Raw genomic sequence first — 14,740 nt, forward strand, 5'->3', positions numbered from 1 at the left:
GCAAACCAGATGGAACTGAAGCATATCATCTTCAATGAAACAAAAAAGAAAGATGCTCTTTCATGGACGGCATCTTTACAAGGCAGACTTCAATACAGAACTGGAATCAGTAGAAGCGGGGACGAACGGAGAAGGGAAAATGGCTGCGGGCAGCTGACCTGGTCCACACCCGGTATGCCTGTGTGGAACTACATAAACCCTGCTGGTGAGTAGGATATGCTAATGAAAACCTGAATTTTTAAAAGATGTTATTCAGATTCCCTCAAACGCTTAAGCTACTATAATTTATTTTTTATAACTTACTTGCTATTAAAAATTAAAATAATATTTCCTTCTATTTGCAAGTTTTTGAAAGCCAGAAAATCTCATCTATATTCTAACGAAGCTACTCAAAATTCTGTTTGTATTCTTCCAAGTTACTGTGTGTCACCTCAGACGTGAAACTTCCAAAGCACACAAGAATCCATGAGAATCACTACTGCTCCTTGGGCTCAAACACGAGCGTAACGGTAGAAAGAAGTCTTTCACATATACTTGAGCTGCACATTCCTTACAGATCACTGATGACAAGATTGGAAGAAATCCCCAACACCAAAAATCAAGAAAAACGTATCACAGAACTCCCATGGTGCATAAATTATTCAGAATAACGGCTGCACAGTCTAGTCTACTGCATGGCACTGGTGACAGGAAAGAGGAAGCTGATTCTGTCATCGCCATTCCCTATCTAGCATTCTCAGAGGATCCCATCTGGGGCAGATCCACACAGAAACTGCAGGGCCAGTGGCGTGGCATACCTCTTGCTTCACTCTGATCTCCCCTTGAGATAACCACCTCCTCTCAAGCCAGAAATATCTTCTGTTTCCGGATATCTCAATTTTGCCTGCCATTCTCTCTCCACTGATAATAACGTCTGTGTTCTTTCTTTCTGCTGGTTGGAAAGCCACAGTAGCCTCCAGAAATAATTTACCCTAGGGCACAGAAGAGACTTTCTGGTCCAGGGGAGGTAGCTTGCTGAGCATCAGGTCTTTACACTTCTGGCTCTGAGCCACTGGGAGCATCAAACACCATTGAGCTTAAGCCTGACTCCTCCTCAACAAATATTTGAGTATGCAATACCACGCTAGCCCTACTACTAGCACCTGGTGTACAAATCGTAGGTGTCAGTCATCTTAACTAGCTGAAACAATTTCCTCTGGCCAGGCCACTGGCAATCAGCTCCCTTCCCAGCCCAAAACATAAGTCAAATGTGTAAGATAGCCTTATTAACGACAAAGGTATTTTTTGATGAATTGTATCAAATGAAAACACATTTTAATAGCCTCAATAGCAAAAGTGTAATGAGAAAATAAGTTTAAAAAACTGAAGGAAGCCTTTAGTCCCAGCACTTAGGAGGCAAAGGCAGGCAGGTCTCTGTGAATTCCAGATCGGCCTGGTCTACAAGAGCTAGTTCTAGGACAGCCTCCAAAGCTACAGAGAACCCCTGTCTTGAAAAACCCAAAATAAATAAATAAATAAATAACTGAAGGAAACACTTCAAGTACACTAAAAGGCGTACCATGTAGCCAAATGCTTGGAGGGAAAAAAAATTAGAATCTCAGCATCCCATGCCTTGTTCATCAGACACTAATGCATTTGAACTTTCAGGCTACTATTTTATGAAAATATTTAAAAAGCAAATTTAGAAATGAATTTAAAATGGAAGGGGATGTTAAAATACTTTCAAAGACAAACTATTATTGAACTACACCACTTGTTTTAGGGGAAGCCCTCTCCTAATAGTACTCCTAAATAGTACCACATTTTCATCCAATTTCCACTCTGCTAACAAAATCACCTGCTAACACACTTTCGGCCATAAGGAGCTGGAGGGAAGAACAGAAGGAGACAAAAGCCCACTGGCATTCAAAATGTAGTTAAAGTCACACAATACTGTGTATGTGTGAGTAGGGGCAGCATGCATGCCGAGGACAGAGGACAATTTTTAGGAGTTCATTCTCTTTTTACCATGGGTTCCCAGAATCAAACTCAGGTCACTTGCACACCAAACACCCATGGAGCCTTCTCACCAGGATAAGTTTATCTTCTGTCTAAAATCAAACAGGAAGCCAATGAGATGGCTTAGCGAGTAAAGGCATTTAGCACCAAGCCTGACTACCCAGGTTTGATCCTGGGATCCAGATGGTAGGAAGAGAGAATGGGTTTCCGGGCTGTCCTCTGACATACACTGGGGCACAGCGGCATGCATGCACATAAGGTAAATGAAAGGAAAGGAAATAAAGAGCAAATAGTGCTGACTGATACCTTCCGAGGGAAATGTTTTACTCCCTGTGCTGAAATAACACACCAATGGCTACCAAGGAAACATTTTACTCATTTGTGTACACTCACTTTGCTACAGACATGAACTGTCAAATGTGTTGTAAAAATGTGGACTGCATAAAGACACATAAGGTCAGAACCACTGTTGTAAGTTTACCACGGTGCAAATTTCAGCCCTGCCAACTCCACACACCCAGGTAAGTTGTCCCCAAAACACCAGCAGCTCATTACTGCATGTCAGTATCCCACTGACTACTGAAGGTGAAGCCTGTTCCCACCACCCTGTGCACAGTCAAAACAGAGCGGCTGTTTTTAACACAGGATGCTTTTAACATAAGGATGTAAGCGTTCACAACCTGCCAGCCCTTCAGGGATCCCTCCACTCCACCCACAACTGCCCCAGTTTACACCATTCTTTGATTAACTTTGTTTTGGAGTTCAAGGAAAGAGAATCACATTTTGGAAATAAACACATCAAAGTCTGGGATGGATGTGCAGCTCAGTGGTAGCGGCAGGGGCTGGAGAAGCGCTCCATGACACCACAGGCTACCATCACTGGCTACCACAGGCTACCAACAGCTTATGAACAATGGCCTAAGGAGTTGTTTTCAGAAACTTCTACTCAGGGGACAATAGGATTCTTGACTTCACCACAGAAAAGAATTTCAGGATGAAATCAAGGGAAGCCGATATTTTCCAGGCTAACAGGCTAACAGAAAGAAAAAGACGTATCACAGCCATGGGTGGATGTGAGTTTCTCAAAGGATCAAAGGAGAGTCACATTTAAATGTCTTTAACAGTGGCCATCCGTAGAATCTGGTGGCTCTCAAGTCACATCTCAAAACTGTTAAGAAACCTTTCACGTTTTTTTCGACCAATGAGATCATAGGATGGTTCCCGGGGTGCTGTGAGTAGGAGTATAAATAGCCTGATAAGGCAAAGCCAGGGTCATGAGTGCTGAACAAGATGCCCCTACTGTAAATGGAGTTCTTAATTCCTAGAAGACTGTAGGTTTACAGCTGGGAAAGGAGAAGAGGTCATAAAGGCTTGGGCCTTAAGCATAGCTCATGGCTGTTTTAACATTCTGATTTGAAATGTCTCTATATAGACAACCTCCACAGCAAATGCTGATTAAGTGCACTGGAATTCTCAGCTGGGGAGAGAGATCAAACTATAAGGAAAGGGGCTCCTTCTGCTTTCCTTCCCACCTCTTAATTTTCCCCTATCTTTCTATCTGACTTCAACTGACCTCTTGTCTAGCATGTGCAAGACCCTGCCTGAGTTTGATCCTATGCACTGCAATAAAATAAATAAATAAAAACTTTAAGTCAAGGTTCAAGTCCAAATTCTGCAAGATAATTCAGAGAACAAGACAATAATTACTACACACAGATTATGTATCAGGCAATATGCCAAGAGCTAAAAGGCATTATTATCTTCAGAGAACTCAGAATCACTCGGTGAAGGAAGTAGTGCCATTACATGCATTTTGCAAATGGGACTGGGTCTGAAAAGCTAAATGAACAAACCCAGCACCTAGATGACAGCGATCTGAAGACAGGGGGCCCGAGAAATGAATATGGGCCTTCACCAGCCAAGCTCCAAAACCCACACCCAGCTCTAATCTTTCAGAAATCTGCATGAGCTAACCATTGAGCTGTCTTATGACCCAGGACTAGAATGGGGCTCTGTTCAGACTTGGGGTTTTTAGTTCAACTTAGGTCAATTCAGTATAGATGGCAAACTGTGCTCTAATTGCAATCTTTGGTTTAAAAAAGGGAAAGCATTAATAATTAAAGGTCTTTGACAAAAAGGCATGTTTGTAATACAGGGCTGAGAGGGCAAAAACAATTAGGAGACCTTTTCTGTGAACAGTCTAGAAGACAATGGACCAGATGACCTCAGTGATGTGCAATGGATCCATCAGCAGAGTAGTGCCAGACACTGCTGCAACAGAAATGTCTTCACCCACCCTCCAATCCCCCGTTCAACCCCTCTGCTGCCTTCCACATCCCACACTCCAATCCACAACTGCTCTTCACTGTCACAGAGGGCCTAAGCAATTTTAACTCTCAGCAACTCCCATCAAGATGAGCTGAATAAGGGCATCGAGCAAGGTGACCCGTGACTTGGTGCAAAACCTGAGCAGTTCTTTCGCCCATTTGTTCAGCTTCTCCCAATTTTAGTCTAACTCTCTATTTGTTGACCAACTTGCCCTCTGTCAAGCAAGCAGCAGAGCTATACTCCTTCAACCTTCTCAACTCTCCAGCTGAGCCTTCTCTGAAATCTAGATCATTCTGAAATTGATTAAGGGGATGTCCACCGGCTAAGTCCTGTTTCCCCAGCCTGCCTCCTGGTAAGCCCTACTTGAACTGCTACAAACCACACTCTGCCGAGACAACATTAAACTGGTCACCCAAAGACGGCTGATTTCAGGCTTCTTCACTTTTTGGTTGATTCAAATAAATTGCAGCCTGAGAGCAAAAACTATGGAATCATAAACGACCTGCTTCTGTGCCTTCTCAAGTATAAATGGCCACTCAAAATCCTAAGGCTGGGTGTATATGGGTACTGAGACCAAAACAGTGAAACAGGACAGACAACATTCCTGCACTAACAATTCACAGCATAATGGGAGGACAAACAGACCGACACTAAAGACAGGAGCCAATGGTAAGTCCTATGGAGTAAGACAATCCATGTGAGGCTAGGTGAGATTGGGTAATAGATGACAGAGGTGCTTTGGAATCTGGACAACACTAAGGCAGTCTGAGGAACAGTGTTCAGTCATTGAGTCTCCAGCTGAACCTGCCAGGTGCTCGTTCTGAAATAGGGAACAGCAAAGGCCCCAGGGAAGGAAATAATACGATGCCATGTTCACAGAAACAGGAAAAGGCCAGAGAAGAGATAGTTAACACCTCAATTTGGGAAACATAAAAAGATCAGTGCATACAGGATTCTGTGGGCCAAGATGGAATCTAACACAAAGCATGGAGAAGCCACTAGTAGGGGACAGGGCATATACAGCAATGTCTTCTCACTTATGTACCAGAAATCCCACACTGTTTGCTGTGCAGGCAGCAAGGAGGTGGTGGCTGAGAAGTCGCACTGATTCAGAAAGGTAAAACTTAATGACAGAGAACGAGAGAGATGATGTCACATCGTGATACATAAATTAGTTTTTTCCATCCATGGTTTCTGGCCCCAAGGCAGACCACAGAAACTCTAATCTTTCCTTCTCCTTTCTGCCTTTAGCTGCTCATAAAATCCTCTCACCTACACCAGCCCACAGTGGACTGTAATACCTTCCTGTCTACAGAGGCCCCACCATCCCCCCTGAGAAGAAATAGTGCACAGCCAGGCAAGAAGATTAAAGCAGACAGTCTCTGGAGCAGGCAGTCTACTGCCAGGGACCCGGCTCTGTGTGAGCGTATCTTGACATGTCTGTCCACACTTCAAGCAGGACTATGCAAAGAAGTTTCCAAAAGGGACAGCACTGGAGAGTCTCCAGATACTAGGACACAGGAAGGATCCTCAGCTGGCACACCCCCAGAAGGGCCTAGAAGCTGCTGCCCTTTCCTATACCTTGCCTTTCTTCTCCTATCTTTGTAACACCCTTACAGTCAACTGATAAAAAGAACATGAGACAATTACTGAGCAGTGGGAAAACCTGGAAGAGTCTGGGGGCTCAGGTCAATGGTACACAAGCCACAAGGGCAGGCACAAGGCCCTGGGCTCAATCCTCAGCCAAAAACAGGCCGGGGTGGGGGGGTGAGGGCAGAGAGAGAGGATGTAAGAAAGAGAGAAGGGAGGAAGGGGCATGAGTAGCTGAACTGGCACCTGGAAAGGGTGAAGGGAAGCGTCTTCAACACTGAGCCTGTGACCTGTGCAATCTGTTGATGCAAACTGACCCAGTTCTGGCTTGTGTTTGCTGCAGAGTGGACTGCCTCTAGCCTTTGCATCCTTCCTCCTCCACTCTCTCTAGAGCTCTTATCTTCCTGTGGGAGACCCTAATGACTGATCACCTTTTTGAAGGAGATGAGGTTTGTTCCTTCAAAAAGAGCAATTTCTCCCTGCCGTTTTAATTTCTTCCTGGCAGTAGTCATTGGCTGCACATATGTTCTTTTCTCTATAGTGAAAGTATGCGTCTCCCAAATTCCATGGTCTCCCCATCGCAAAAGCTGCCTGGAATATGTGCAATGGATTGTTACCAGTCTAAAAACATCTCGTGTCTCCATGACAGTGTACCACTTACAAAGAGACTTCACACGTTTCCTTGTTAAATTCTCTTAGTAATTTCTAAATACTCCCCTATGCTGAGAATACATCAGACCTGTGCTGGACCTGGAATCATAAGCCCAGCCTCCCAGGCTAACCCAGGTAGTGGGTGACTCCAAAGCTGGGCCTTCCTTACTGAGGAAGCCTTTCAGGACCCAACTCACATACCAGGCATCAACCTAACCCCCATCACCATAGCACCAATCTATAACGGAATACATCTCTCCTTAATCTTTCAAAGAATAACTGACTTTCTCCATTTCTACTGGGCTTCCTGATTTTATTATTCCTCTTCTCTAGACCTCTTCTTGTAAATACCAGATGAACATTACACAACTGACAAAGGCTTTTACTTTCATCTACAGAATGAGGAACTGAACTGACACCTAGAGACCTACTGTGACTACGGCCAAACAAGGCAAGTTGGGGTGTGTACAGCACATCCTGCTGTCAAGAAGCTTTAACATCTGCTAGAATGAATGGTGTTATGTTTGGATCTGGAATGTTCTTGCAAGGCTCATGTGCTGGAGCTTAGTCTCCAGCTGTTGGTACTAGTGAGAGGAGGTAAAAACTTGGAGGGAGGGGGGCACATGGCTTTGAAGGATACTGTGACCCTGGCTTACCTCTTCCCCTCCTCCCAGCTCTAGAGAGCCTGGGTCCAGGCAGGAAGCTCTCCCTCAGGCAAGCACAGAAAAACAACTAGCCAAGTGACCCTGGATGAGACCTCTGAACTGCCCTTTGAGGTGACTTTTCAAGTATTTTGTCACAGTGACAGCTGGCAGAACCCAGATGGCAGCCAATCAAGGTGTTGACAGTATATTTTTATTCTTTTTTGTTTTGTGTTCTGGGAGTTAAGACGGGGTCTTAGACATGCTCAGTGTGGAGGCTACTACTAGACTATCTCCCTATTCTAAGAATATGATATAATACATGTCACATACCATAAACATTCGCATGAGTAGCTGAAGCAAAACAAAACAAAGAAATGCTCCAAATATCCAAAACATCAATGAGTGAAATTAAAAATATACTGGCATATACTCAAAAACTGGTAATACTAATAGTTTTTGATTTTTAGAAGAAATCAAGGAACCAGCTTAGAAGTAAAAATAAGTCTCAGAAACCTATGTTAAGTAAAGAAAACAAGAAGGCGTGTCGAAGGTGTGAGAAAGATCAAGGGCCTCTCCAGTGAGTCTCAGAGTGGGAAAGTAGGAAAGTAAATACAAACTCTCAGGGTAGGGAGAATAGGTTCAGGAAGCATCACAGGTGATTTAAATAGAAGTCTTTTACATATAAGTTTGAGATACAGCAAGTACAGTCCGCTTTTAAAATGCAAAGGATAGGGGCAAGATGTTGGAGATACATAATCTGAAACAAAAAGTCCAGATCATGTCTCAATAGAGAAATGCACAGTTAAAGGCTTGGCATCCACAGAACTGTAAAAATGTAGGCAAGTTGTCCCCTGAGATAGTTAAATTCATCTACTACAGACAACTTGGGAGCATCAGCAATACAGTCATTTGAGGGTAAAGCGGCAGCTGAGAAACTTTTTATCCGGTTTCCTTAATAACCAAGACACTGAGTGAGGCAGGGCACAATGGTCCAGTCTTTAATCCCATCCAAGAGATAGAGGCAGGAAGATCTCTCTGACTTAGAGGCCAGCCTGGTCTACATAGTAAGTTCCAGGCTAGCCACAGATACACAGTGAGACCCCGTCTTAAAAAAAGAAATATTGTCATACAAGCTGACAACGTTTATTGACATGTGAGCACTTGCAGGGGTCTACCCTTCATTCAACTCTTCTCTTCTTTTACCACCATTGTTTGCCTGTGTATCTGTGCTGTGTGTTCAGGTTCATGCCACAACATGCTAGTGAGGATCCGAGGACCACTTGTAAGAGTCAATTCTCTCCTCCCAAGTGTGCCCTGGGGATCAAGATCAAACTCAGCTTGCCAGTCTTGGGGGCAAACATCTCTACCCGCCGAGTCATCTCACCAGCCCAATCAACGTCCCTTCATAGCAAGGATTTGCTAATATGGTCAACATCACGTAGGGGCAAAGTGAGAAACATGAATGAGAAGCAACTATTTTTTTTAAGGCTAGGATTTAGGAAGAAAGCTTGAGTCTGACCTGTGAAAAACTCCAGGACAGCAAGAAAAATGAAGAGGAATGAAAAGACATATTAATATAGCTAAAGAGTGGTGCATCGGCACCAGCGATGGACCCACAGACACTGGCTTTACTCACATTCCACAGCACACAAAATAGGTCCTTACTGACCTTGTACCTCCTACAGAGTTTAACACATATGAATCACGGCCGGACAAAAAAAAGTTTTACTGTGTGACAAATCTCCTCAGTGCCTCTCCAGCCCTCACAACTGTGAGGCCACTTCTTCTGCTGTGCCCAATTCTGCCTTTTCAGGTCACGTGCTTGAAGTCTTAGCGTACAGGCTCTTCAGGAAGTGTTTCTTTCATAAGAATGTGGGGTGAGGTTTCCTGGACTCCGCTGCTTCCTCTGTCAGCCCTGTCTAAACTTACTATAATTTCTCTACCCCCCCCCATACCGAAGGACATCTTGATCACATATGAATTGTGACAAATGTGAATAAAGCCGCTACAGACACAAGCATGTTTCCCTGTGACATGTCAACACTGGAGGGCCTGAGACCACTGGACTGAACAGTTAAGAACATGTCTGATTTGGGAAAAACTGTCTTTCACTCTGGCCTTGCCACTGTGCACTTATCACTGGACTGCCTCCCTAGTCAGTGCACCTCATCCCCACCTTGTCAACCTGTGACAGATGGGGGTTGGGCCCTTTTCACATGCTCATTTGTCACAGGTATTTCCTCCAGGGCAAGGCATCTCTTAAGATCTTTGGCCTATTTTGCAATATTGCTGAAAAGCAATGTTGACGGAGGTATCTCTATCTTGCTCCTGCCCCTAGCAAAAAAGCATTTGGTTCTTCACCATGAACTATGATCACTTACAGTTTTGTTGACATTCTTCACCAAGCAACGAAGCCCCTCTTTATTCCTGTTTGGTTAACATTTTTCATAATGAATTGATTGGTCTTGGACTTGTCAAGTGCTTGTATTGATATCACCATACTGTTTTCCTTTCTTAGCCTACTGATGTGATAAAACTATTTTAAGTGATTTTCTACCATCAACTGGGCATTTCACACCTGGGATGCCCCACTTTGTCATGGAGTATAATTTCTCGTACATTGCTGGGCTCCATATGCTAGTTATCTTCTTAAAGATTTTTGAATCTCTGTTCATGAAATGGCTATCTCTTGTTTTCCTTATGTTTATCTGGCAGGTAGCTGTCCATTAAATCACTTTATACCTAAGAATGGTCCTCAAGCTATTAGCAAGAAGGAGGTAGGGGGATTTCAGAGTCTAAGAAATCAATTGTGTTTTGGTTATTTTGTTTGTTTTAAAAAGATAGATATAAAAAAAAAAGTCTCTCTGCATCATCCGAAAGAGACAGCACTTAATTTGTTCCTTGAGTATGTAGAACTTATGTAAAAATTAGTTTTTCTGAAGGAAACTGGATGATGACTGAAGACTGAACAAAAAGACTAGATTTTTCACTAGTTCACTTTTCAATTTCACTTGGTATGTTTCAAACTACAACAAAACAACATCAACAAACATTTTTAAATTTTCTGCTTGAATACTAAACGATCACAGGATGGAATTATCAAGTATTTTAGCTTTCTGAAACTTAGATCAAAAACCCCACAGTTTTCTGAACTCACAAGTTTGCATTTTAAAATAAGGAACTATGATTCAATCTACTGTGCTTTAAATGAATGCTGAAAGTACCTCAAGTATATGTCTCTGCCACTTAACATAGTATTGTTTTCTAACCAAGAAGAGGGAGAAAGCTCTTTGGTCTTAATCCAGGTTTCAGGTGAAGCTATTTCCTAAATATAAAGACCTGAAACAACGCCAGCTCCCAGAGGGGCTTCCGAGGCTTTGAGAGCTAGCCATTTTGCTTTCCCCATTGTGAGCTGGTCAGCACCTCTTATCGAGATACCTGTACCGATGACTTCACTCTAATCTAATCTGTCTATTCTAATGAGATCTTATCGTACTTTCAGCATCATATCTTTATGACTCAATTTCCATGCAGGATGCCAAACTCTACCTCTGCAGTAACCATAACACCCAAATGAGACTGGCTCAGAAAGGGGCAGGCAAGTGTTCATCTGCAACATATAGAACAAGATTCAAGTTTCTTCCCCCAAATTAGTCCAGGCCTACTACTATTTCTAAATCAGTATTAAGGTAATGTGGTAATTTGAGACTCTTCACCAATGAAAGTATTTTCAATTATTTAAAAACACTCTCCTATTAGAAATGGGAAGGTGACCTAGTATTCAGTCTCATTAGCATATTCATTAATAATTACATGACTAGATACTATCTCTGTACCCTGTAATTCTGCTCTATAGCCCGGGATCTCTCTGCCTGAGGTACTTTCCTACTCCGTTGATTTGCTAATAAATGAGCCCCTTTAACATGCAAAAGATTTACATTCCACCATTTCCTAGGACCACAAAGTGAAGACGTTGGCAGTGAAAGCAAGTCTTTTAAAGGAGTTTTAAAACGCTTCACATTTGATCACCATCATTAACATCTTCATTCAAAACAAAACACACAGTGACTCACCGTTCACCTCACTGCCGGTAAAAGAAACAGGTCTCCTGAGACAATGTCCTCTGTCCTACATACATTGCCTCCCATCAAACCTGAACTCAGTATTCACGGAAGAAAATCGACCTTGCATAGCACAAGGAAGGAAGCACTCCACACAAGACAGACACCCCAACAGGGATAAAGTGTACAAAATCAAAACAACAGCTTTACATTTTTTCCTATCTTCAAAATGGGATGATGCCAAGCACGGCAGATAAGACCACATTATAAAAGCCACTCCGAGCTAGAGAGATGGCTAAGTGGGTTAAAAGGGCTTGATACTCACCCTTGAAGACCAGAGTCCCAAGTCCCAATCCCTGCGCCCCACCCCTCGCCCATGACTGCACCCCCATAAGGCAGACTTATTTACCCCTATTCTTATAACTCCAGTGTGGCAAGGGGCAAAGGGGTTTGCAGGGTACCAGCCTAGCTGAAAACAAACTCTCCAAGTTCACAGTGACCCTGCCTCAAAGGATAAGACAAAGAACAGAGAAGGCCTGATACCCTCAGGCCTTCCCTTGGTGCAAGCAGGGCAGCACACGCTCGCACACACCCATGAAGCAGGGCAGAAGATACTGTATTTGCTTTTCTCATATAGTACCAAAGCCTCGTCTTACACAATGAAGCATGGCCATGCTATTAGCAGAACTTAAGTATGTGAGGTTCAATGACAGAAACAGCCACCTCTAAAAGCTGGGCACTTCCCACAAGAGGCTCCTCCTTAGATACACTGACTCTTATTTAGGTCAGTAGTTCTCAACCATATTAGCTTCTACATGGCCCTTCTGCGAAACACTTTCCAATTTCTACTCTACCACTCTGAAAGGAATTGGATAACCTTCCTACAGGCAATTTCAAACAAACCCATCTATCCTCAATAATAAATGGAAAGGGGAAATGAAAATAGGTTACAAAAAAAAGGCATGTCAACATATGAGGGCTGAAACAAAATAATTAGTAACTGGACATGGCAGCATTGCAAACCTGCTTATGATGCAATGTTCCAAAACTTTAAGCAATTTCTAATCAAGCTGTGAACAGAACAAGCCTTCCTTTGATTTATACAACAGGAATGTAAAGAAACAGATGCAAGGAAACTCAGTCTTGGTTAAAATTATGACTTTATAAAGTGGAAATTTCAGATAGTTACAAATAATACAGGCATGTCAAGCATGATATTCCTAAGCCATGAAGGACAGAGGAACATCCTTTGTTCAGCATGTCCGACACATAGCAAAAAGTATAGCATCCCAGCCCCCATCCACATGTTAGTGGTTAATCCCAGTCACAAACCACTAAGGGGGTGGAGGGGAGAAGCCTGCTAATTTCCCCCTAGAGAGCAACCTCCCTGGACCATCTAGCTCCCACCCAATTTAGGTCTGAATCACAGTATTGGAGTTCAGTTCTATTACCTATGAACTATGTGATCACTGGCTAATGAGTGAAGTTCTCTAAACCTCCGTTTCCATGGTGTCAAAGAGAATCAACACTCCAGGGCTGTCTGGAGTGTCGGGATGACTCAACAACTCTCTAGCAGCACAGGGTAGGTGGTTTACAACCCGTGGCTTTTTGAAATAGGAACAAGGGGGCTGTGTCCTGCAAACAATAACAAAAGGCATCAATGCAGAAAAGAAACTAAATGAGTAAGAGTGAGAGACATCCAGAAATTTAAGGGATATGGTATAAGGGGGGGTGGGCAATGTCAGGAAAATCAAGGTCAGAAAGGTATAGAATAAAACATTCAAAACAAAAAACCAAATTCAGTCAAAGGCATGAAAACAGGGCTTGTTTCAGAGAAGAGAGTCAGGGAAAGACATACTGAGGGTCAGAAATGAAGGACCAGTGCCCATGTAAGGATGTGAAGGGCACTGAGTGTCCCAGAAAACTGGGGCTTAGATGGCAAACATGACTCCCCGATAACGCTGAATAATGGCCAAACTAAATAATTCAGAACCAACACAATCATCATTGCAGCCCCGGAAATAAAAGCATATATTCTTAATGTAAGTAAGCAAAAAGAACCGAAGTGCAGAAAGCAGCTTGAGTTCTTTTCTTCCTGGTTCTGGGGGATGGAATCCGGCAGGCCTCAGCCTCCAGGGTGCTGGGATCACAAGGCCATCACCGATGATCAAGCCTCGCCTGTTCCTTTCTTTAATAACCAGAACTCTTCCTAGTTTATAGGCCTCGTGAACTAAAAGGAACTCGTGATAACCTATCCCTGTCCCTTGATACCACTCCAGGCAAATCCAAGCCTTTCCTAAACACATTAATTAGCAATACCTTACATCACCCTTGAAAAGCAGGAGGTAAGCTGGAGTATTATTAGCCTCTTTTTATTATGGGGAAACTGGGGAACAAAAAGATTAAATTACAGTATGTCACAAAATGAGCCATCATATTTTCTAGTACTTTAATTAAAGGCACCAAGCCCACATTACAGACTTCCCAGCTTTAGCAGAACTTTTACGACTGCTTCATCCAAGGGACTAAGAGAAAAACACCTACAGCAACTTAAAGGTCATTTTCCCAATTTGGTACTTGTCACCCAAAACTCGGGAGTTTAAAATTTCAGACAGTGTAAGCAGTAATCTACCCCTCCCCTCCCCCCACACACACCGGAAAGGGGGAAAAGAAAAAAATTAAGGACACTTGTAAACAGCACCACGGGTCGGAAATCCTGGGTCCACATTTTACTCGGGCTTATGTGGCAGGCAAAACAGGAGTTGGCTGATGCCGACGGAAAAGGTGCCCCAGGGGGCCCAGCGCGGCCTCGCCACCACCGCACGTCCATCACTCCAAACATGACCCCAAATGCTCTCCCTTGGTCCCTGCATTGCACCACGAGCCTCGCGGTCCCGACCCAGGCCTGCGCTAGGCCCCGGGCTGCCAGGGCTTCCGTGAGCACCGGAGCCGCACCTAGCCAGCCACTTCCCCATCCCGGTTCCCCCGCGCCCGGCCTCGGATCCCACGCGTTCTCTCACCGCCCGACCGGCGTCCCTCGACGCAGGGAAGCGAGGTCGCCGCGCAGGTCGGTGGAGCGCAGCGCCCGTCGGGGTCCCGGAGCCGCCGCCTATCAGCGGAGCGCAGGGGCGGGGCTGGCGGGGCCGCGGGGCCGCGGGCGGGGGCGGGCGGGGGACCGGGCTCCGGGCGCTCCGGACGCCGCGCGCACACACCGGGCCGGCTCCCGAGGGCTCCAGCGCGGCCCCGGGGAGCGCGAGCGGGGGAGCGCGCGGCCTGCGGTCAGCGGCCGGCGGCCGGAAAGATGGTGTCCTGGATGATCTCCCGAGCCGTGGTGTAAGTGCGGGAGTGTGGGGGAGAAGGCGCTCCGGGGCCCGGTGGCGGGGCCGAGCACGACGGGCCGCGGCCTGCTCACCCGTGTCCGAGGCGCTGCGGGGCTCCGGGGCGGCGGCGCTGGGAGCTGGGCGCCGG

General features: G+C 44.8%; 2 protein-coding genes across 3 annotated transcripts in view; one reads left to right on the forward strand and one right to left on the reverse strand.

The window, feature by feature from the left end:
• The window catches only part of Jmjd1c (jumonji domain containing 1C), a 165,739-nt gene extending 151,301 nt beyond the window's left edge, over window positions 1-14,438 (reverse strand). The window contains exon 1 of the mRNA XM_027395050.2: window positions 14,293-14,438. The gene's annotated coding sequence lies outside the window, so the exon portion shown is untranslated. The remainder of the gene's footprint in view (window positions 1-14,292) is intronic.
• The window catches only part of Reep3 (receptor accessory protein 3), a 78,722-nt gene continuing 77,968 nt past the window's right edge, over window positions 13,987-14,740 (forward strand). The window contains exon 1 of one of the 2 annotated variants that reach the window (XM_027395053.2): window positions 13,987-14,339. In XM_027395053.2, coding sequence (XP_027250854.1) covers window positions 14,014-14,339 — 326 coding nt within the window. In that variant the 5' untranslated portion in view covers window positions 13,987-14,013. Of the gene's footprint in view, window positions 14,340-14,442; window positions 14,606-14,740 lie in introns of those variants that run through there. The other variant, XM_027395054.2, reaches the window with a different exon arrangement.

The sequence above is a fragment of the Cricetulus griseus genome, assembly GCF_003668045.3.
Source record: "Cricetulus griseus strain 17A/GY chromosome 1 unlocalized genomic scaffold, alternate assembly CriGri-PICRH-1.0 chr1_0, whole genome shotgun sequence".
NCBI classification, from domain to species: Eukaryota; Metazoa; Chordata; class Mammalia; order Rodentia; family Cricetidae; genus Cricetulus; species Cricetulus griseus.